Genomic DNA, 24,454 nt, shown 5'->3' with positions numbered 1-24,454 from the left:
GAGGAGATGAGCAGATGGTTTGCTGGTCTGTTGTGCAGTGCACACATGCGGACACACACAGACACACGCGCACACACACATGCAAATACACATACATGCATGCTCGGCCCTGTCACCTTAGCTTTATCCTCCATTTATCTTTTCCATTACACATCTCTCAGCAGGACAATGCCACTCGGTGAATTGTAAGGGATGTGTGTCCATATGTGTGTGTTCGGGCATTTGTGTGTCTGTGTGTGTGTGGGAGAGAGACAGAGAGACAAGGGAGCGTGAAAGAGTCGAGCGCTGCTGAATGAAGTCACAAACCTTTTTAGTCAAGACGGCCTCTGAGGTGGTCAAAAAGCTGATGACTCATTCGCACGTTCATTTATGTGAATCATTGCTATTCACTTGTCAGCCGCTCTGTGTTCAGGAAGAATTGCTTGTAACAGAGGTATTGTTTTAGTCCTGCAACACAGCTTATCTGCCTATGTCCAGGAAATGGCACTCTGCACATTGAGACAGGGTAGAACGAGCAGAAATCTGGCCGAGATTTTCTCTTTTTTCTTTTGGCACAACAAAGGGATTCAGAACAATGCGAAACAGATTATTTACGACTTAAGAAAACTTAATTTTGCTTTCCACTGAGCATCCTGAGCATCCACCTTCTGTCTTAGGGGAAATTATCTGCTTTAGATATGTTCACCGGCATTTTAATCATTGACCCTCGCACATCATTTATTACATATTCATCCTTTTGCCCTCTGCATTTGTTGAGGAGCACTTGGTGTGGTGTCGCATGTCTGCAGCTACACAATCTGTTTGCTCCTCATTTCAGTTTTGATGCTTTCAAATATCTTATATGTGAAAACAGTTAACAGATTTAAGTTGAGCCACAATTGATTTGTTTCCAGACATTTACAGTGATTTAATCCTAAAGGTGCCAGTAGATATTATTCATTCATTGAATTAGATAAAGTTTAATCTCCTGCAATACTAATATTTAATAGAAAATAATATCTTCTTTGTGTCTTTCTTATCTCCCTGCAAATTAACCATAAAAGTGAATTATTACCGACACAAGTTTTTGCTTTTAAAGTTTTACACTCCTCTCTATCCTGTGGGGAAAACACAATAAGAAAACAAGAGCAGCCACGGAGCTGTGTTGCATCGTCAACATGTTTCACTAAAGGACAGTTTACACGTGACCCTGCTCAGCACCTTCCTGTCCGTCCGTCAATACCTACGTGCATGTTTTTTGGGATGGAGCAAGAATCAATCCCACCCCCCCCACACACTCCCTCATATATGTATAGACATGCAAGCACACGGAGCTCCCCCTCCTCCGTACGCACGACACAAATCTCAAGGGTTCACTGTATCACAGGATGCAGAACTATTTTTTTTTTTTGTTGCCACAGAAAGGATAAATAAATCAAACTATAAAGCCACATTCCACAGGGTCCAGTGGTGCGGTGTAGTTCAGAGAAATCAATAAAGATAAAGATTCACATGAAAACAATTAAATTAATGAAACATTGAGGGGGGGGAAAAAGAAAGAAGCAGTAACACAATTTAATAAAAAGGATTTGTATTGTTTGTATTGTCAAACTGCACTACTGCATAACATACACAATACAAGTCATTAACTGACTGTACACCATGCCATTATGTCTTTTTTTGATGATAATAATAACAAAGATGATGACTATATATGTACACGACTCTGTTACAAGTAATACTCGTCCAGCACTTGTGTCCAGATAAACAGCACTGACAAAAAAACAACTATGGTCGTCTTCATCTAGGATCTAAAAACCTCGATTGAAAGAAACACAGTGAAACACATCATCAGAATAAAGTACTGTTCCCACTACGGCCAAGATTTGGTGATAACTGCAATAAATTAAAACGAGAGAACAATGGGAAAGTTCAAATGTCACCGTTGAAATGTCGGGGAGTCAACGTGGAGACGTGGATCTCAGATGCCACTGAGCATGCCTGTCGATTGTAGGTCTCATGAAGGAGGAATCTTCGTCGCACTTCCATCCATCCATCCATCCATTCATCCATCCATTCTTTCATCCATCCATTCTTTCATCCATCCATCCGTCCATCCATCCATCCATCCCAGCTTCAGTACATCCCAGTGGTCTGCAGGAACACTCTGCCCTCTGAAATCCACAAAAAAATACAGATTAGTTAAGCACAATTTAAATTCTTAACATTTAAACTTATGAAACCGCATTTAAATTCACTAGATCTGGATTTTTATTTTATTTGGATCTGCACCAAATTTCACATTCTCATAAAATTGTGAGAATTTTTTCTTCAAGCTTCTTCAAAATCCTGGACCCGCCCCCTGATCTAGACCCACATCAAAATGAAATGGGATCTTTCCTGATCCATACCACGTCCATTGACCCGTAGTTTTTGCGTAATCCTGGTAACAACAAACGCAGACGAAAACACAACCTCATTGACGAAGGTACAACTCAGACAGTTTGATTTTCCAGTCACTGAAACAACAGGATGTAAAATGCAGTGTACAATTAATTATTCATATAATTATTGAATAAGACCCTATAAAGCCTCAGACTTAATAAAAGATCATAATTTAGTAAAGTGTGAGTTGAAAATGTTTGGGCCCCTGATCCCTGTTTTTTGTGATAAAAACTTCCTGGCACAAAGAGACCACATCCTGCCTCGCTGTCTGACAGACAATTCCCCTTTAAATGATTTATTACTGGGTGTTAATTATGCAAATGATGTCCAAACAAACTCGTCACGAGGACAATTAAGACAGCCGTTAATTAGTGGCCAGTTTTCTTCTTGCTTCACTGACATTCAATTAAAAACTGCCTTTGAACAAGCACGCCGGCTCGTGCGGCGGTCCTGGCACGGCGTGGAGCAGAGGTGGGCTCGAGCGGCGCACTCTCCTGATGAGGTCGGGGTCCAGAGATCACAGCCCTTTTTTTTTTTCCTGTCTGTTTAAGATGTTACACGTGAGAAATTATTATTAATCTATCCCTGCGAGGACAATAACGTCGGCAAATATAAATATATTAAAACGTCCGACTCCATTAAAATGGTAGCCCAGATGAACTGCCTCACGCTTCATTTAATTTTGTTCAATTTGTCAGGAGCGGTCTCTGTGTGAAATCTTTGAAAACCCTTCCAGTAGACTGGTCAGTTAAGCATCAAAAGCAGAGAGGAGGTGAAATAATGAAATCTGTTGTCCGGGCTCAGTTGACAGGAGCAGAATAAATCCCCACCAGCAGGTATATCAGCGTTTATTTCATAATTCTTTCAATGAAACTGAATAATTTACCAAGCAGGACAAGTCATGTGAAGGTACGACTGTTAATTCACCACAAACCTGGTGCAGTGCCTTTAGAAATACTGATACACACATACCTTTGTGTTTTAAAAAATGAGTCATACTTTATTTTTAAGAGCTAGACTCAAACTCAAAAGATCACTTGAGCAGCTTAAAAGACTTTTATGTTTTTACTTAATATGAACATTTATATTTTTATGTAATAGGCCAAAAAAGGAAAAATGTCTTGACATTTCAAGAACAAAGTGGTAATTCTACAGAGAAAGAATCACAGACTTTTTTGTGGAGGAGGAAAGTTAAGTAGTGGTCGACTTTGACATCCGCATGATATTCAAAGGAAACTCTGGCGAACACATTTTCTCCCTGATGCATATTTCCAAATTTTTTATTTTATTTATTTTGTTATTTCATAATATATACTTTACTCTGAAAATCTCAGAATTTTTTCTATCTTCAATATGGTCCTGTTACACTTTCAGAATATTTTCTGTTCTTAGGTGGCAAATAAATTATGAATTTTTCCTATCTCTATAATAGGGTTGTTTGTCCTAATTTTTATGTAAGTTTCCGTGATTCAGCAGTGGCAGCAGTTTTTACTCAAACTGAGGAGGCGGCCTGTTATTTGCACACCTGTACCTTGTACTGTTGCCTTGGTGTCCAGCCTGTTGTCGTCGTGGTTGCTCCCATCCACGTCCTGGGTCACGGGTTCTGTGTGAGGAGGCGCCGCCGATGATTGATGGCCTGTAGTTTGGTCATTAATTAATAAGGACACTTAATTAGAGGCTAATGAACAGTCGGGGCTATGTTGCACTGACGGCTTGGTGACATTTAATATGAAAATGAGGAACTGGCAATAAAAACGGAGTCACAACAGAAATATAATACATGAGACGTAAAAAAAAAAAAAGGTACCTGTGTGTGTGTTGGCAGTGTGCAGGAGGCTGTGCTCGGCCTGATCTCGGAGTTTGACCTCCTCCTCCAAAGCTTCCTGTAGCCTCCTCTTACTTCTCTTTTCCTTCTTCAGGCGCTTCTGGATCAGAACTAAATAGAGAAGAGGAAGAAGATGAAGGAGAGATGACAAAGGACGTTGTTGCTTTTATAATATTTCAATACATAACGTCATTTCTGTTGTTGTGTTTTTGTCGCCCTGACTTTCCTGCATCATTACATTAAGAGCTCTGAGGGACTTTTTGTTCATACAATGTGTTGCTGGGGTTTTGATGAGATATCAATAGTCATTAAGTGTCATCATATATATTTGACATGAAATTGAATTGCATTCACAGAGGCTGGTTGACAGGTTTTGTCAAAAAACGATTGAAAGCTTTTCCCGCACATGCAACAGGTCACCAGCATCATGTGACCAATTTTCATTGGCACCTTCTGCCAACGTCTCCATCCCGTGTGACCTTATCAAGGAAACAACCTTTGACTGGCATTTGCTCTCACTGTGCCGTATTTGAAAGCAACACGCCAAACCTGATTTACTTTGTAGTATACCGCCAACCTCAGTCTAATTCACCTCTGCAGATGCTTTAAGGCGCTAATATACAGTAGGTGTCCGCTCTTCCTGATCTGATTTTCAAGTTACTGGACGTCCTGTCAGCTTAGAAGTGGATTAGACCAAACTGTTTTTGCTGTGCAGCAGAATTTCCAGTGTTAAAATGTAAAAATCTGCAAATTAGAATAATCTCCATGGGAAAATCAACAGATACTGTGTCGGATGCTACCTCTGTTTTTCTGTTCGATGCTAAGCTGCCGCTCCAGAGTCTCTCTGAGCTCCCGCTCTCGGACCAGCTCCAGCTTCAGCTCCGTCCTCTCCAGCTGGTCCTGCTTCTCCTGCGCCCGGGCGTTTTCTATGGCAACCCTCAGCAGACCCTGCTTGGAGACACACAGGCACACATCAACAGGTTACACACCGGACAAAAGCCAGAAGACTAAAGCCGCAAGCATCTAAAAATGCACCAGAGAGTAATCACCTGATCTCGAGTAAATATTTACTCTTTTTAATGTGTTTTTAAACTTTCAGGATTAAAGTAGATTAAAAATGAGCTGCAGTTGTTTCAAGCAAAGAGGATGTAAACCAGCTCGCTGTAAAAATACAAAGATCACAGTGAACTTGTGTAATTAGCAGGAAAGAAGGACTTTTCTGAATGAAATCAACACTGATCTCTTAACTCCACGTTAAAGACGGAGCTGATATCACATCAGGATCAAATGAGGTTAACAACATGTGGGTTTTTTTCCTGTGTAAACCGAACCGGCGAGCGCATTCATTGTGACTCTGCCATAACAAAGACGTGTAAAATCTGAGAAGCAGGTCAGCACACGCCCATTCCAATTACTGCGTTTCTTAAATGTCTGCCTTGTCTGCTATTTATCATTTCAGGAAATCCCAAAGAGTGGCTCATCTCCCTCTCTATTCATCTCGGAGTATAATAACGATAATAATAAAGCCCCGGCAGAGCCTCACCTGGATGTTCGTGAGCAGGGTCTCTATGGAGGACAGGCCTTCGGGGAAGATGAAGGGAGCGTGGTGGAGACCTGCTGGGAGCTTCTGTCCTGCAGGGTAAGATACCCTCTCGCAGCCCTCCCTGCCTGATGGGGGTTTCTGGTAGACTTGTCTATCACAGCTCTCCCTTGTTGTCGGAGTGGCCATGGAGCTGTTATCTGGAGGGCATGGAGACAGTTTGATGTCTAGTCAGAAAGGCTAACACAATAATATGCAACAATATGTTAATCAAGGTTAAATGCAAATTTCTATAATTCACAGCATTTACTTAATTTCTTGTAAACATATCAAGCCCAAAATCAAATAGGTGTTTACACTAATTACTGTGTGTGCAAGTGCATGTACATATACAGAGAAGTCCTGGTTTGGGGTTCTGAAAATGTGGTTACCCTTTATTAGATGGCACACTGCCTATTGATAATTCATCACAGCTTGACATCTCACATAAAACAGCTAAGAAGCTGCATTATGGATGACCATCTGTTTGTAAACCTGAGAACTGCCTGTTCCCGTTTCGTGACAGCGAGGGACTTGACGATTGGCCGGTTTTTTCCACATTTTTTCCCCCCTACATCAGTCTGTTGCTCGCTCTATACGTGTACTGTCATCCGAGCCACTGAGGACGGAGACGTCCTGGGAGTCCGGGGCTTATTGGAGCAGAGACGAGTGTGAACGTGCGATGTGAGATCTGGCACTTTTCTCTGTCTGTGACAAATGACAGTGTTTTCTCCACTTAGCTGACCACAGCATCTTCTGCTCCAAATCCACCCACCTCCCCTTCTCCGCCTCGGCCACACGTCTTGGCAACTGTCACATTCAAGGTGTTTCACAGATGAGAAGCAATACCCCCCCACACCCCCCCGCCTCTCCTCCATTCTCCCTCTTTCTTGCTAAAAGCATTGCTCTGTAGAGAAAGGTAATTAGCAGGTGCTGGCGAGCTCAGCGGAGGGCATCCAACTACACTCCTGTGGCTCACATACAGACACACACACACATTCATAGGCGCTGAAGTGCGCAGTCAGCAGCGTGGGCTCCCCAGGCTCCTTGGATGTGACTGATCCTTTATTGAGTTACTGTTTTACGCCTACTTTACCTCACACTCACACACACACACGTTTGGCATAAATACACACACATACACACAACTGCCAGCTCGTTTGATCATTTACCCATCTCCGTAACCAAGGTCACTGTCTGTTTTTCTCTTTTCTCCCAACTTCATCTCTCTTTTCCCCCCCTCTCTTATCCCTCTCCCACCCGTCCCCAGGGCTAATGAACTTCACCACGTGAAGACTGCCAGTCAGCGGAAGAGAATGGGAGGGAGGGAAGGAGAGAGAGACAGAGAGAGAATAAAATTCTGCTGATGTTTGGTTAATGGGAGTGAGGTGTCAGGGATGGCCTCTGATCTCTGCTGCATGGATACGTTGTTCAAAGACCACCGAAACAGCACACACAGCCAAAACCGCCTTGCATGCACACACACTCAGAGATTATCATACAATGGATTGACAGAATGACAGCGCTGGAGTGCTCTTTGAAACTCTGTTCAATCCATGATAAACCTGTCCTGTGATGTTCTAGGTCAAATACAAAAGCCTGCAATCCGGCAAATGTACATGTGTTTCATTTGCATGCCGGAAAATCAATTGAAAATCAATTGCATAAATGTGATGTGTGACGCATGGCATTCACGTTGTAGGTGCCATCACTGTTTTATCAATACGTTCACAGATACCTGACAGCATCTGAAACCTTACCTGGGAGGCCTTTGTGATTTTTAGATTCGATTACTGAATAATGTGATTCAGTATTAGAATACATTTACACAGGCGCGTGCACACACATACAAACTCTCGGTTCCTCTCCCGCTCCCTCTCCCTCTCGCTGGAGATTTCTGCTGACTGTTTGTCCTTGAGCAGTCCTCATTAAGCTAATGCAAACCTCCCTGACAGAGAGAACCAAACAACTGACGTTGCAGTGCCGTGGCAACGCGGGGCCCTAACGACAGGGAGGCAGTCGTTATGCAGATGAGGTCCAGCTGAGAGCACGGGAGGCCGCCTGGCTCGTTAGGCCGCGGCCCGGCAAATGGCTCGCTAATGTAACACCGCTTCCTGGTCTAATGGAGCCCTGTTTTGCAGAATTATTTGTCTTTGCTCTCCGCGGGGCGCCAGGGGGGCCACCAGCGGCGAAGAGGAGAGGAGGAGGAGAGAAGGGGCGCGACGGTGAATCTTTATCGACCTGTTAGTGAGACATTTCGCTCTTGTTGAAACTGTTAGAAACCCTCCCGCTTGTAAATAAAGGGCTAAATAAACTAGTCACACGGTTGCCACAAGTGTTCAAATCCACAGTGGGAATGATGACACGGATCGATGGACTGGAGGGAAACTGAATGCTCGTTGTATTGTATTGACAAACTGCTCAAAGGCAATTGATTTACCAGAGAAATAATCATTACTAATCTTTAAATGATTAATGACCGCAGACTCCAGAAATTCCCAATAAAGAAACAAGAACTTGACCTTTGGAGTCAAATCGATGCCGTCATTTGATAAATCTCTAATGTAATGTAATGCACATTTAAAATGAGACTAAACACATGTAAAAACAAGAAAAGGTTCATTGAAATGTTGTTTTCTTAAACAGTAAATACGAATATCAAAGCTGACTGAAGTTACACAAACATAATAATGTATCTCACCTCTGTCGGTGTGGCTCCTCTTGCTCTCCTTGCTGTATTCCACCGGAGTCACATCTGTCTCTCTGGATCCCTGCACCACACCAGGAGAGTGTCCTAACACACTGTGACTTGATGACAGGCCGTCATGGTGCGAGTCTGCAGAGGAGATATTAAAAGTCAAAAAGGCCATAAAGTCCTCACAGGTGTCATTACGGTTAAATACTCCCTCAATTTTTGCGAGGACACTGCCTCGCAGAGCGTAGATGACACAGGTGAGTACGTACGTGTGGTTTCTGCGATACGTTCTATGTGAGACGGGGAACTCGACACACTGCTGCTGTGATTGGACGACATCTGGGCTTCCTCCAGTGAGGGAGAAGGCGAGGGGCTGTCACGCACTCGTTCCTGCAAAACAAAACAAAAAATTATTACAGAGTGAAAATTTTACTTCCGTGTTATGTTCCAGTAGAAATAAACTTAAAATCCAACTGACACTGAGCCTATGTCTACATGTCGTTTCAAAAATTCCCATGAATCATTTTACTCAGATAGGAACCTTTACCGATGTTTCAGACGTGTGATGGACTGGAGATGTGTCCAGGGAGTATCTTAACCTTTACCCAGCTATCATTGACTCCAACCCCAGGTGGTTAGCTCTCAGAAGGTCAAAAGGTTTAGCTAATGGATGGATTCTTTAGTTATGTTATCCTTTGATTCTGTTTCTCTTCCTGTAAAAATACAGTAAAGCACATGCTGAACAAGTTTCTGGCCTTATCTCAGTTCTGATAAAATGTAATAGCTGCTTTTTTGGCTGAATACAGTCGACTCCACATATCTAAGGCACAATCATGTTCTTTGGGACACGTAAGGGCCTGGAAAGGTAATATGGTATTGTTTGGTTCTCACATAAAAATGTGGTGTTGCGTTTCAATAACACTCTTTAACTATCTCTGGACCAAGCCCAGTGTTTGAAAAACAATGGTCTGCATCGTTAAAATGACTTCCTGCCACTGATGAGGACACGATGTGATAAAGTAGATTGTGAGGAGTGACGTCTGCAACAGGAAATATAATCCGTCCAAACCTCTTTTACTTAAGAGTGAAACCAGTGATGCAGTTTTTGAGCAAAGAGACCAACTCGGCTATAAAGGTCACAGTTTCTGTCTGCAGGGAGAATATTTTAAAAAGTTTAAAAATAGATATGGGACTGGCCTTAAGCCAAGGAACAAATGAGGATATTCTGGTAGTGATCCAGAACTTAGACGACCACCAGTGGACAATTTGTGGTTTTCAGACCAACTATGGTTGTAAGAGAAACAGAAATTCGATTCTAAATTCTGAGATAAACAATTAGATTATTAATCTTGAAATTAAAGGGACTTTTAAAATTACTTTAGATATTAAAAGCAAATTGGAGTTTATTGCATTTAGTCATGTATTTAGTTTTTTCGTAATACATTTGTTTTGAAATAACACTTCTATGTAACTAAAACTCTGATTGGATTTACAATTCCCGTGTGTCACATGACTCAGACGCTAACAAGCTGGTGGTGAGATCCACCCGGGCTGATGGTCCACAGGGTTCACCTTAATGACAGAGGTGGGAGCCCTGGCATGGTGGTTGGCATGAAGATGTGCCACGTTGGCCATGCTGGCCAGTGTGCTCAATCGGTTCATCTGGCCCATCGCCATGGAAACGGAGGCCGGCGCCAGGCTGGCAGGGATCAGAGGATGTGACATCATCATGAAGGGCAACTGATCCAGAACTGGGGGAAAGAATAGAATAAAAATACAGTAAAACTACAGATAAAGAACTGAAGGACAGTAAAGTACAGTAGAGGCTATTGTTTGTCATAAGAAACAGAAGCTCTGTTTAAACGCCATGAAAGCTGCGGTATCCGTGCACCCAACGTGAAATAAGTCTCTGTCTTCTTTCTTTTTGTTTCCTTGCTTCAGTTGTATTTATCCATCAGGCCTCTCCCTGCTCAGCCCTGTGGTGTGTACTGAACTAAAAGCCCACAGTGCCTCAGCTTCTCTGATGACACGACTGAAACTGGACGCTGGTATCATTCATCTGTGATGTCAGTATTACCTGGATGACTGCTCTGCCTCTACAGCGCGACTTGATGATATGTGTGTGTGTGCGCATGTTGAGGGTGAAGAGATGGAGAGAGTGGAAAAAGGACGCGTGCAGGAGGAGAGATGATGAAAAGGCAGTAAAGTGGAAGAAGACATGATTGAAAAAAACACTTGTCCTGCTCTTTAACATAACACAGAGTTGCTGTTGTGAAGGCTTTTCATGAATTCTGGTAAAAAACACAAAGTCAAACTAAGCCAAGTTAAGAAAACAATTTCTTTCAACTCTGGTCTTATTGATAATCCGACTTGTTTTCAGCGATTCAAATCAAACTCTTTATTATCTCGGGCCAATCTGTTGTAGGGTCTCCTGTCTTTAAGACAAATACCCACTATCTTTAAAGCAAATCCTTCCTCTCAAGTACACCCTAGTGGGTAGTTGCAGTCCCTCTATTCATGAAGCAAACAATCCTGTTGGGGGGGTGGGGGGTGGGGGGGGATGGGGCAGAAAATGACATAAATATTTATCATTTAATAAAAGGAAAAACAAAAACAAAAGAAACACAGGGAGGAAGTGGAACAAAAGAAGCTGATGGCAGTCCTGGTGCCGGGCCAGCAATGCACGCTGGGTAATTATAAACACAAAGGAAAAAATCTTGGACTCTATTCCGCACAATTGTCACAAATAATGGAAGGAGTGCATGGAAACAAAAAAGAAAAGAGGCCGATCCAAAGAGGAGAGATGAAATGGAACAAATAAAGGAGGGAAAGGAGAGAAAAGAGAGAAAGAAGAGGGAAAGAAAGAGGCGAAGTCAGAAATAAAGAGTGAGGCGTTGACTTTACGAGTCGGGCTCGCCGGACATATGTGCAGTGCTTTGTGCATTTGGCAGATTAGTCTCTCACTTGCCCAGAGCAGAAACCAATCCAAACAAAAGATCTGTCTGAATGGAGCTAAATAACCAGATGCTCCGACAATCAACCAGCAGCCAAATATTAAACCTTGGTTAGAAACCAACACTCCACTTTTGTCACCCCCCCCCATCCCCCACCCTCATAATTTCATTTTCATTCACCCTCCCTCTCCTTCTTAATTCTGTTTTTTTCTCTTCCTCTCCCCTCCGCTCCCTGTGCCCTCCCATCACTCTCTCTTATGTTTCATTAAAAAACATCAAAAGTCAAAGTGCCTCTCTTATGTTTATCCAAACAAACCATTACTGTAAACAAACAGTTACTGTAAATTTCCCAGAAGATCTTGTTAAATGCAGAAATGGCTGCTCCCCTGCTCTTCCCTCGGCCCATAAGGTGTCACACTCAGCATTTGTGAGTGTGTGCGTGTGTGTAATCAGAGACCGGCCTTTGTAGTGGTTAAAAGATCTGGTAGGGGTCTATCCTTCCCATAAGGCCGTGGGTGGCAGTATGGAAAAAACACACGTTGCTCATGTGTGTGTGTGTGTGTGTGTGTGTGTTTCCACTTGACTCTATCATTAACAGTGATTAAGCTTTACAGGTTTATAATGGCTGGTGGTAACCATGCCACCAAACTGTGCACAGATGCTGGCAGTCGTAACCGAGTGTATACAATGGTAAACAATGCTTTAAGACTGGAAGCGGGCACAGAGAAAAATGCACCACACACACACACGTGGTGACTAGACTTTCGTCTCCTTGTAATTTCGCAGAAACACAAGGACAGTACGCTCCACATGTTAAGTGTATCCCAGGTTGATAGTGTATTCCACACAGACCTCCATAAGCCCTGTCATCTGTCTAAACACACTGATGTCGCTTTAACCTGTCGATAACAGAGGGGGAGGTGCGTCCGATTTGTTTGTGTGTGCGTGTGTGTGCGTGTGTGTGTGTGTGACTGGTGTTTGGAGCGTGGCGTGCGTGAGCGTGCGTGTGTCCGTTCCGCCATCGATTGTCCAGCGTTTGTCGTTTGCATTCAGGATAGTGAATTAGAGAGAAGACTATTGATTTGGCTTCAGCCTCTCATCTTATTCATCTCTCTATCATCCCTGTGAGCTCGCTCTCTCCTCCGCTGCCGCTCCACTTCACTGCAAAGCCAGGGATCGGTGCAGTAAAGGGAACAGCTTTTCAAAACATAGGACGAAAAAATTACACTTGAACATGAACCGAGTACCTTGGAAGGATTGTTTTCTAAAAGGTGAAAATCAACTGTTAAGTGTAAACAGGAACACTTGGCTTACTCAACTCTTTTTTTCCTGTAAAAACTGATCTCATATAACTTGATATAAGCAGACTAATGCCATGAGTAACAGAGCCGGTTTAAGTTTAAACCTGATGTGATGACTAATGTGTGCTAATGATTTACTGGCAACATTTTGAGTCTGCAGAGCGGATGACCAACCAGTATCTATTTCCTGAATCTCATTGAAGTCCCAAAGTGTGCAAACAAATTGAGGCTGAGGGAAATATTTGCTTTTACAGGAATTTATCAAAACCTAGAAAGAAATTGGGAAAACGACACAAAGATTGGTGATTTATAAAATATATATACAAATAGATCTGCGCCATGTGTTTTGATAGTTTGGATTACGTTGCCCAGATGTCTATTTCTAATTTCGTCTGAAGAACTGATTCACGGCTGCGGTCGTTTGTTTTTCATTCCTCGTCTCTCAGAGGAAACGCACGTGCAGCAGAGGTGATGTCACATCCTGGTTTTAATCAGCCTGGTCCAGCAGCCGCACACAAACACAGCTGCTCGAAGTTGTATTGACTTGGCATCCCGGATGTGTACAGACAACAACCCGAGCAACATGTTATACGACCGTAATTATGTGACATTGTGTTTGTGTAGACGCACAAACAGACGAGACTCACCGAGGTTGTGGTCACCGTTCTCGCCGTTATGCCCGCCATGTTGGTGGTTACTGTGGTAACTGGCCATCGCCTCCAGCTTGATCTTCTTGGCCAGGGCAGACAGATCTGAGAGAAAGACAGATATAGAGAGGAGAGAAAAAGAAAAAAGCAGGAAAGGAAGAAAGAGAAAGAATCAATAAGAGCCAGATCAATGGCCCCGGTGGAGGATTAGAGCAATGGGTAGGCAGGAGGTTGTCATGGGAAGACAGAGGCCGGCCATTCATTCTGACTGCACCGCTGCACCGGCCATTTAGTCTGCCAGGGAATCAGCAGTGATAGGAACAAGCCAAGACATTCATCTCTCCCACACAGGGACATCACATCCCACAGCACACAGGACGACACTCAGCGGCAGCGGCTCCACCTTTTAGCCAGAAAGTCCGTCTTCATCGGTACAAATTAGAAGCATTAGGGGAAAGAAATGTGGAGATACTTTTTAATAGGGGTTGTGCACTTCTGGATTATGTGAAATGGAGAGTGACAAAACGTAGCAGCAGGGCAGAGTCACATTTTAATTTGCGCCCTGAACCTCAGACGGAGGTTTGACCCACGGAGCAACTCGACAGATAATTAAATATCTCTCGCGCTAATACAGACAAACACGGTGAATATTATTAAAGTTGGACAAACCCTGCTACTGTGCAAACACCACTGAAGAAACGCAAACAAGCCATAAGTCTTAATTTCCTGAACTTGGATACATCGTAACATTTGGAACAAACTGAACAGCCGAGTGTTTTTTTGTCCTTCTTCTTTGCACAATGAGGGGAATTGTCTGTCCGTCCATATACGACCACGACAACCACAACAAATTGTTCCTTTTTCCCTCTCATCTCCTCTTCCTCTCCTTCCTGCCCTCTTCCCTGTTCTCCTCCCATCGCCTCTCCTTACTTTACCTTTTCAAATGTCAGCATCACAGCGGGACATAAGCCACCGCGTAGCGTGTGTGTGTGCGCGAGTGCGTGAGGGCGAGAAAGAGAGACTAAGGAGGATCACATCAAAGATTTTCCCTGCCTTTTACGCTCAAATGTCCTCCCTCTCTCTGTCTCTTTCCCCCCTCTCATGTGGCCAGTTCTAATCAGTGGCGCTGACATTGCCGCCGTGCCCTCTCCTTTGGTGGAAAAAGACTCTTTTCCCACTGAGAAAGATGCTCTTGAACACTCACACACACGCACAATACACACGCGGACACGCACACACACCCTCAAACACCTTTGAACAGTGAGAGGAAGTGGAGGCTAATAGAAAATGGCTTCTTTTGAGGTGGAGAATGAAAAGATCAGGTTGCAGTGAAGAGCACAAAGCCAAGGGCAACTTTGAGAGTGGTGAGGTGCCAACAATTACTTTTCTCCCTTTCTCTGTGCTACACTCACAAACACAGGCACACACACACACACACACTCACACACACACAACACAATAGGGACTCAACTGTTTGTGACAAGAACAAGCAGCACTATAGTTATAAGAAGGCCTTTGGCATATAAAATATAAAATTTAAGAGTATAAGATCCAGAGATATCGGACACCACACATTTTCCTTCATGGACATTTTTGTACATTGGTAATTATCCTAAAACTTAATTTCATTATAAACGAGACAATTAATGGGTTAAAGTGTCATTTACACAAAGAGAACTGGAAATTTCAAGTTAGTCTTGCTCAACTTTACAGAGGACTTTGTGTACTTAGAAGTCAAGAAAAAAATTCCAAGCTTGCAAGTTATGCCTGGTTTCTCATGTGTCAGCACTATCTATGCTAATTTTATTAATCAACACACAGGTTGCCCGATGATATGAGGTAAAAATGTGTCATTATGTTGGTCTGCAGGAAAAGTAACGCCGCCCCCCCCCCCGCATCTGTATAATATCCTGTCCAAGACAAATTATTGACAGTAACTGACAGAAAACTTTATAAAATGAACATGAATGTAGTCAACAGTGTTAGTTGTGTGATACTGTCTCTAAGGTACACGTATGCACTATATGTACTGTGTGGTGAGGCCTGGGTGGTCACCTGCAGGAGGCATGATCCCAGCGTGGATCAGACCACTGTGGGACAGCATGTGGTGGGTTCCGCCCTCTGTCACACTCTGCAGCCTCTTGGGCGGTCGTCCCGGCCTCGAACTGCAGGCAGAAAACACACGGGCCAACGTTAGTCATTAGGCAGTTTAATACTTTACTCACTCGCTCAGTCGGCTCTTCATGCTGAGCCTGAGATGGGTGGCCCGGTTAGAGAAACTGTCCGTCAGTCTGTAAACCTCTGATCCTGCTGAAATGTCAACAAGCAAAACACTGAAACCTGACCGGTTCCAGGAAGTCTGCTGTACAGCAAATCTGCAGCTCCCTGTGGATGCGAGCAAGCAAAAAAAGGTGTTTCCCTATGGCATCAATAAAGCACCTCATTACTGTTCAGCTTACTCATTCATTTGTTTGCTTATTAAATGTGTTTGCTGGCCTCCTACTCCCTCCATCCTTCCCTCGTCTGGTCATTCATCCCCTCTTTCCCCGTCATGTCACAGATTTTCTGAATAAAGCCTGTGACTACAAGCAGATTCCCATGGTTTGATTGAGCCCGGCGTGCTCAATCAATCCTGGAGGAGTTACGTGAAAAACTGTCAGACATCACTTTGGCTCTGACTAAATGGTGTGAATGTCCTGACAGGGGAAATGACACGGGCCACATCAGGCTTAATGACAAGCAGCGCCGCTCATCTCCTTTCATGCCAGCCTTACATTGGATAACATGAGTCTGTGGGCAAGTGTGTGTGTGTGTGTGTGTGTGTCTGTGAAGGGAGTGTCTGTGTGATATTAAAAGACGGAGGGGAACGGGGACACGAAGGTGTGACAGAGAGCGGGAGAAACAGAAAGAACAATAAACACGAAAAGGGAGACGCAGGGGAAGATGAGGAGGTGTAAAGCCACAGGAAGAGATGAGAGCAGACACACGGAGGGAGAGTCCGAGAGGGTGAGAAAAGGTGGGAATGGATAGAAAACAAAAAAAAAAGAGGGAGAGATAGACTAGCGGCGGCAGCAGCTTCCTAGCGTGGGGTGTCTTTGAGCAGATTTTAATTAGAATCTAATCCAGCCGTCATTAAGGCCCCATAAACGAAGCTGTCAGTCAGGAGATTAATGGCGCCTCATTTGCATATTGCATATAATTCATCAATTACCCAGCAGAAAGGACCAATCCCCTGTTGACACACCCACTGGCTGAGAGGGGGGGGAGATGGAGAGAGACAAAAAGACAGAGAGAAAGATTGTGTAGTCACTAACTGTGGAAGAAAAAACAGGTAGCTCATGTGTGTGTGTGTGTGGAGGAGAGAGAGAGCGTGTGAGAGAGATTGAGAGAGAGCGCACACCTGTATGTGTGTGTGTGTGTGTGTGAGTGAGTGTGAGGTTGTGTGTGGTATGTGTGCGTATGAAGTGTTCAAAGGTTAATTTGATGAGCCGATGAGCTCCACAGTTCCTGCCCTCGGTTTTAATGAGTTGTTATTATTGTCTCTTATTATGGGCCCAGACCGACTGGGATGTGACAGCTGACATCAGATATCACACACTCACACACACTCACACACACACACTCTCTCTCACACACTCACACGAGCACATCGGCAGCGACAGAGACACACTCAGGTAGACGTACACGTATTCAAACACACACACAACATGACATAAAGACATGCAGGAATGTGCAAGAGGGACGAAGCTGTAAATGTGTGTGTGGCACTCTGTGTGTGTGGGTATGTGTGGGAGTGTGTGTTGTTCTTTCGGAGGCCGGGGTGGATTCACATCACACACAATCTTTTTTTGCAGTGCATATAGAGCAGCATACTGTGCTTGACAAAAGCAGGAAATTTATTTTTAGTTCTCAAGTTTGAAGGTAAAGCAACACAGCGCCAGTGCAACTGATGTTGGAACACCTAAAATGAAAACACACACACACACACACACACACACACACACACACACACACACACACACACACACACACACACACACACACACACACACACAATCAGGCACAATCAGGCACACACACACACAGAGGCAAACACCAGTGGGGGGAAATAAAATACAGAGAGACCAAAGTCTGTGGTTGGTTTTTACTGCAGCCGCTTCCCTTTCCCTTACTACTGTTTATTTGAACACACTAATTAATGGCCTGTGTATGTGTGCGTTGATGGGTGTGTGTTTTGTGTGTGCCCCTTTGTACATGTTGCATTTTAGGGGGCGTAAAAAAACTGGAACCTAATTTTGTGTTTAGTCTGCAAGTGCGTTGATACATCAAAGTGACCCGTAGAGGGAGGTCTATGTGTCTCTGTGTGTCTGCGTGCACGCACTCGTGTGTTTTTTGCGTGTGTGTGTGTGTGTGTGTGTGTGTGTGTGTGTGAGGTTGGAGAGCACCGGTTCCCTGAGGTAGGATTAATGAAAAAGCCTTTCATGGAAAAGTCATCAAGCTGAGGGGATGGAATGAGAGAGGGGAGGGGGAAGAGAGAAAACAGTGCATTGTGTGTGTGTATAAATTGTGTGTGTGTATGTGTGTGTGTGTGTGTCTGTGTAGAGGAGGGGGTGTATGGCTTATGACCTCTTTGTCTCAAACTTTAATTAAAATCTCACCCAGACGTCCTCCCTCATGCCAACGCTCTGACCACACACACACCACACACACTGTTTAAAAAAAAAAGGGTTCTCTGCCCTCCAAACTTAGCGTGTGTGTGTCTGTGTGTGTGCGTGTGTGTTACCTGAAACATGAAACGGCAAACATGGCAGCTGGAGCTTAGCACAGGTGGAACAGAAACAAAACATAACAAAGATGACAGATCTCTCTCTGCCACGCTAACACACACGCACACACGGAGGGGGAAAGAGAAAAGTAATGAAAGAGGAGGAAGTGTTACAGTCAAAACAGTGGAACAGCTACTGGCTTGGAGGAACTGAGGTGCTGATAGGTAGCAGCTGTGTGTGTGTGTGTGTGTGTGTGTGTGTGTGTGTGTGTGTGTGTGTGTGTGTGTGTGTGTGTGTGTGTTTATGTGAATCTGTGTAGGAGCGGAAGAGAGGGGGAGAGAGAAAAAAGAAAAAGAGAACTAGCTCAAACAAGATTTTGTTTGGAATATATTAGCGGCGGTTTACAGCTCCCATCCTTTCAATCTGTGTTTATCACACGGGGTTTGTATTCACCGTCACGGTCCGGTTTGATAAATCATATCGTCGCCGCCGTACGCTGGAAATCTTATGCCGCTGGTTAGAGGAGGCAGGGAAAGATTGATGTTGTGATCTTCCTCTCAAATCGACGGCTGAAAAAGCTTTATGTGCCGCTGTTATTAGGAAAAAGGCCTGTGTGATGATGTCATGAAAGAGGCAGGCAGGACGACACAATCACAGGCGTGTACACTTACACACACACACACACAGCACGTTTGATCATTGCAAGAATCTGATCTCCAAAACTGATACCGCCTTACATTCCTCTCCCACATTCCAGGGTCAAGACGATGTCAAGACTGTGTGTGTGTGTGTGTGTGTGTGTGTGTGTGTATATGTACTCCATTAGGACCTGTCATAGTTGAAGACATGGAGGCCCACTCTATCTCATCATGCTCCTCTCTATAAAACATCAAAAGAGTGTGGAGGTTAAAGTTGAGCTAACCACCCCAACCTAACACACACACACACACACACACACACACACACACACACACACACACACACACACACACACACACACACACACACACACACACACACACACACACACACACACACACACACACACACACACACACACACACACACACACACACACACACACAGTCCTCCTCCCCTTCATCGTACTGCTGCTCTCTCTGACAGTGAGTTATGGCATGGCAGTGGGGCTCAGCTTTGAGGAGTCCACCTTCCCATGCGCACACACAAACAGTGGCTCGCCGCTGCCAGCTTGCGAGGCCGAGCTTTTGTTGCACTCCGCAGGCCACTTCATTTCATTTATCAATCATAGTTTGATTTAACAAAGTTATATTTTTTCCCAGGTCTTGTTGCGAGACCTGTTTCTACATCCACTTTAATTTTGTTTGTGTTCACACTTTTTAGGAATTGACATTTTCAGCAACATCTCATTTATCCTTCAAGAAAGAGACTCTCTGAAACTTTTTAATCAGGAGTAGGTCTAATGTAGAACTATAGGTCCTGTAGAAACTATATTTTTTCCCTTGTTTCATTTTAAAAACATAATTTGAACAAAATTCCATTCACCTCCTGTTTATTGGGCTGGAGGCAGGAAAAGAGCAAACAAAACCAAAACTATCTTCATGGCAGATTTCAAACAGCAAGTAAGATTTTTTGGGTGAATTTAGAAAAACAGCAGTGCTTTCGAGACACACATCTTCTGCTACTTTTCATGTCTTTGAGTATGAAAGATGTTGACACACATAAATGGAGAACCCATGCCTTGTTATTAACAAATTCTTTGTTAATAAGTAACGAGAACTCTGGTCTCGCCACATTTCACTGCTTTTAGGTAACATGAGAGGGGTGGCATTTCTGTATGCCACACAAAGTATGCATAATATATGTACAATATATGCACACACACACACACACACACACACACACATACACACAGTTTGACCTGAGCGAGCTGTTTGATGTGTGTTCCTAACTGAGAATGAAACTGTTCCTTTGTGCGGGAGAAAGAAAAGGACGGAGGATCAGGTTGCCTCCTACACACCATGTTCTCTCTGTGGAACTAATGTCATTTAGCAGCAAAGCCAGCAAACACACAGGCGTGACCATGAGTGTTTGTGTGTCTGCCTGTGTGTGTCTGAGTGTGTGTGTTGGGAGATGACAGAGAGAGCAGAGAGAGTGTGTGTGTTTTTTGTGCCACCTATGCATGAATTATAACTAGGCTTTGACTGAGGGTGAAGTCGGCCCTTCTTCATGGTTTGATGAGTCAGTGGTCAGGGTGGGTGTGAGTGTGTTCGTGCATTTGTGTGTGTGTGTGTGTGGCTCAGGTATTAGTCATGTTGTAGGGACCTAAATCTCACAGTCACATTATGGGGACGTTACGTAAATCATTAAATTTTAGGAAGAGGGTAGAGGTCTAGTCAGGCTAGTGAGTTTAGGGTAGGGATTAGGGTAATGCGTGTAGTTGTTATGGTTTAGGGTTAGCGTAATTCTCCAGGAAATTAATGTAAGTCAATGCAACGTCCTCAGAAGTCGCACAGTGTGTGTGTGTGTGTGTGTGTTTCTGCACAGCAGGAGCGAAAGAGTGAGACAAAGAGGAGAAGGAAAGACAATGATAACAGAGGACATTTTCATAACCTCTGCCTCACAAGGTTTAATTTTAATCTTAAAAGAGAACCGATGAATGAACAAACAGCCAAAGAGAATAAACAGCAGGAATCCATGTAAAGCGTTTCTGTTAGTCGTGTTAAACAATCCGACAGGGCTGTTATTCTTCCTCCGGCCTGTCTGACTGTACTGGACTGGAAAATAATAAGTGATGGCTGTCTTAATCAGTAACCAAAACCTCACTGAGCCCCGACACTGTCACACAGACGTAACATCATATTCTTGGAGACGTTCGTGGAACCTTTAGGTTTAGTCAGCCATCCTTCACGCTTTTAACGATAACCATCTTTAGTCCCACTTTTATTTTTTATTTTTTACCCATGATGCTCCATCCACACGAGGGATTACTTAAATTACTCATAATGCAGGAGGATGATACTAATGGCCACCACAGCATATTTGCAGCCTTCAGACAAAGAATCACAGAAGTCGTTTGAAGACTTCAGAAGAGTGATGTTTTTAGATCTCATTAACTAAAGGCTGTTTGAGTGTTGTGTGGATAATTAGAGATGGTGGAGGCTGTGGGTTTTCAAGTTGTATAACAACGTTCCCATTAACACCTGACATGGAAGAAATCCCAGAGCAGCCGGAAGATGTGTCTGGATTTCGTCTTGGTTGGAGGGGCCTCAAATGCTTAATGCAGGTGTTAATCCACTCACATGGAGCTGGAAGCTGATTCTGTCACAGTGTGCGAGTGTTTGTGGTTTTGAGCTCAACAAGTCGAAGCTTGTCTCAATAAACTAACACCTGGTACTAAAATCAAAAAGTAGCTCACAGATAAAAATAGAGCCACATTAAAAAGGACCTGAATGGTTTGACCTGCACCCAAGAAACATTAAAAGAACAGGTTAAAAATAGTTTAGACACGCTTACATCAGTTTCTATCTGCTCACATCTCGATGCCTCCTCAATCTGCATATAATGGCAGGTGTAAATTGGATCATTCATGCTCCAAGGAGCGGGGATTAACTATCAAACAATATAAATTCCCCAAACTGAGGCTAATCCACACTCCTCTGGATTCAAACCCATGCTGTCAGGAGCATGTGGTCCCCACAACAGCAGACTGAGGCACCAGGAAACCACAAATCCCATCCAATTTAGCCCCTTTATCCAAACATCTCTGTGGCGTATTGGATTGATGACCCATGTAGTTGGTCACCATCGGAGTTCTGCAAAACAGCCAATTTACATAATCGCATCATAAACACCGAGAATTCATTTAATCATCTCCTCTGTTCTGATGCTCAGGGCTAAAGAGTGTTGATATGATAAGACAGCGAGTTATTAAGGAAGGAGAGAGAGAGACGGAGGGAGAGCGAGGCCGGCGGAGAGAAGGAGAGAGGGAGAGCAAAGGGATCAGTGAGTGAGTGAGTGAGTGAGCTTGTCCTGATTTAAGCTGCCGCTTGGGGCCAAATGAAAATTAATTAATTTCTGTGAAGAATCAATTTCTCAGAATGACAGTGTCAGATTCAATGTGTGCATGTGTGTGTGTGTGTGTGTGTGTGAGTGAGAGAGCGAGAGTCTGTGTGCATGTGTGTTCATGTCAGGGAGAGCGAGAGATCTCAGCCCACGATAACATGACAAACTTTAGAAGTGTGTGTGTGTTTTAATTAGGATTACTAAAATTCATTATCATCAACACCATCAACATCCTCATCATCATCATCATCATCATCATCACAGCGTTCATCATCCTTTGAAACAGTGATTAGTAACAGGCCCGGTAGCAAGTTGTGTGGTAAATAAAAAAGGGAGTTAACTGGACCTCCAGTCAGTCACAGTGGATCGGTTTACAAGCTCCAGTACAAAGAAAAACAAATCTATACTTCAGACAGAAACAAGTGGAATTTTCATTTACCCTAGTATACTTTAAATGTGAATTCTGGAGGACATTATTACCTTTTAATTTAGAGAAAGATATCAGAATGTGCAGAAATATGACGTATTCATATTATTTTGTACACAAATCCAGGAAGCCTGGGACTTGACCTGACCTGCAGATTGATTTCACATGCACAGAAAGTAAGGTGCAAAAGTTAAAGTCCCTTAAAATCCTATCTGGGATTCACATGTTTTACACCTGCTGCACCTGCTGCCACCACTCACACACATATATATATATACATTATTCTAACAATAGGTTGTGTGACCCTGCAGCCCTCGATCACCCCCCACTCACCTGGCGTTGGTGCAGTCGCTGTAGAGCGTCTCGAAGTCCTGCCTGGAGATGAGCTTGCACCGGTTCACCCCGGGCTGGATGGCCCCGAGCCCCCGCAGCACCCGGACCTGCTCCACGTTGCACACCACCGGGGAAATGTCCAGGCGCTTGAGCTTGGTGTAGACGGTGTGGAGCCCGCCGACCAGGTGCTTGAGGAACACGTCGAACGCCTGGGGCAGGCAGATGAGCTCCGTGTCCTTCACCGTGAACGAGGCCAGCTTGGCCCCTTTCACCTCCACCAGTTTGCACTCGTTGTTCTGCGGCGTGCTCTCCACGGGCGACGGGGTGGCGTACACGGGCTTGGCGCCGCCGGACACCGGGGCTCCGCAGGTCTTGAGCGCGGCGCCGTTCGCCAGCAGGAGGTCCGCGCGGAACTGGTGCAGCAGCGCCGGGTGCGCCACCGGAGGAGCCGGGGAGGACGCGGCGGAGGTGGCGGCGGGCGGCGGGGAGTTGGTGGCCGGGGAGACGGAACTCGGCGCCGGGTGGTGCCCGAGCGCAGCCGCGGGGAGCAGAGCCAGAGCAGCCGCGGTTGCCATAGTGGTCATGTCCGATAATTACAAATATTTATCTAAAAAAAAAAAAAAAAGTAAACTTCAGAGTGAACAGTTTTAAAGTAACTTCCCCCGGAGAACGGCAGCTGCTTAACGGGGAGCGAGCATTGATTGACCCGGTAGAAGAGGAGGAGGAGAGGGGGATGAGAGGAGGAAGAAGAAGAAGAAGAAGAAGAGAGGAGCAGTGTGGGAAAAACAGATCACATAGTTGAATGAGAGGAGGATTGTCTCTGAGCTGGAGATGCTACTGTCACATTAACATGGAGAGGAGGAGCCTGGTGGTGTTCTTAGAGAGAGAGAGAGACATATCCACAGACAGGGAGAGAGAGGGAGGGAGGGAGGGAGGGAGGGAGGGAGAGAGAGAGAGAGAGAGATTAGCCCACATAAACTTTGGATAAGCCTGTTTATGATAAACGCCTTTAACGAAATCACACTTTCTCATTAACACTTGTGATGAGACTTAGAGCACATGTGGACTTAATCATGTTTGTTGCATTTATTTAAAACCTTCATGGTGCCACTGTAATCTTTACTTAACATCGTTTAGGACTAATAGTTGTGGCCTGTAATCCTTACATGAAGAAGTATGACATGGTGACTGCAGATGTGTTTATTCAATTTATGTCAATCTCTAAATACTAGTTTATATGGATATAATATGACATCACAGAGGTTTTATTAAATGTGAGAAAATACCCAAGAGGCTGCTTTAGAATACAATTTAGGATAAAATACAAATCAGAAAGTTTGTATTCATCGTGTAGACTAAACATTTAAATGCTTGTTTGTCTCCTAAATATCAGATCGGTTTGTAAAGAACTCGACGTCAATTTCTTTTATTTTCCATAATTAATTTTAGCCAATGATTT

General features: G+C 44.1%; 1 protein-coding gene across 2 annotated transcripts; it reads right to left on the bottom strand.

The window, feature by feature from the left end:
• Window positions 1-1,553: 1,553 nt before the first annotated feature.
• Window positions 1,554-23,839, bottom strand: dachc (dachshund c). Of its 2 annotated transcripts, none has more exons than XM_035173372.2 (11): window positions 22,996-23,839; window positions 15,481-15,590; window positions 13,426-13,530; window positions 10,096-10,274; window positions 8,793-8,913; window positions 8,530-8,664; window positions 5,793-5,989; window positions 5,050-5,200; window positions 4,232-4,360; window positions 3,956-4,060; window positions 1,554-2,153 (listed from the first exon to the last, which is right to left on the bottom strand). In XM_035173372.2, the coding sequence occupies exons 1-11, from the start codon at window positions 23,577-23,579 to the stop codon at window positions 2,116-2,118; spliced, it is 1,854 nt and encodes a 617-aa protein (XP_035029263.1). In that variant the 5' UTR covers window positions 23,580-23,839; the 3' UTR covers window positions 1,554-2,115. The 2 variants fall into 2 exon arrangements, with proteins under 2 accessions (XP_035029263.1, XP_035029264.1); XM_035173373.2 differs by having other exon boundaries at window positions 5,050-5,197.
• Between the last annotated feature and the right edge of the window lie 615 nt (window positions 23,840-24,454).

This window comes from Hippoglossus stenolepis, chromosome 12, assembly GCF_022539355.2.
Source record: "Hippoglossus stenolepis isolate QCI-W04-F060 chromosome 12, HSTE1.2, whole genome shotgun sequence".
In the NCBI taxonomy this organism is placed as follows: Eukaryota; Metazoa; Chordata; class Actinopteri; order Pleuronectiformes; family Pleuronectidae; genus Hippoglossus; species Hippoglossus stenolepis.
This window is presented reverse-complemented; position numbering and strand designations above follow the sequence as displayed.

Coding starts and splice junctions, on each gene's coding strand:
- dachc (XM_035173372.2), bottom strand. CDS start 23,579: ATGACCACTATGGCAACCGCGGCTGCTCTGGCTCTGCTCCCCGCGGCT. Junction 10,275..13,425: donor GAACGGTGACCACAACCTCG/GTGAGTCTCGTC, acceptor TCTTTCCCCCAG/TTCTGGATCAGTTGCCCTTC. Junction 2,154..3,955: donor CACCAAGGCAACAGTACAAG/GTACAGGTGTGC, acceptor TGTGGATTTCAG/AGGGCAGAGTGTTCCTGCAG.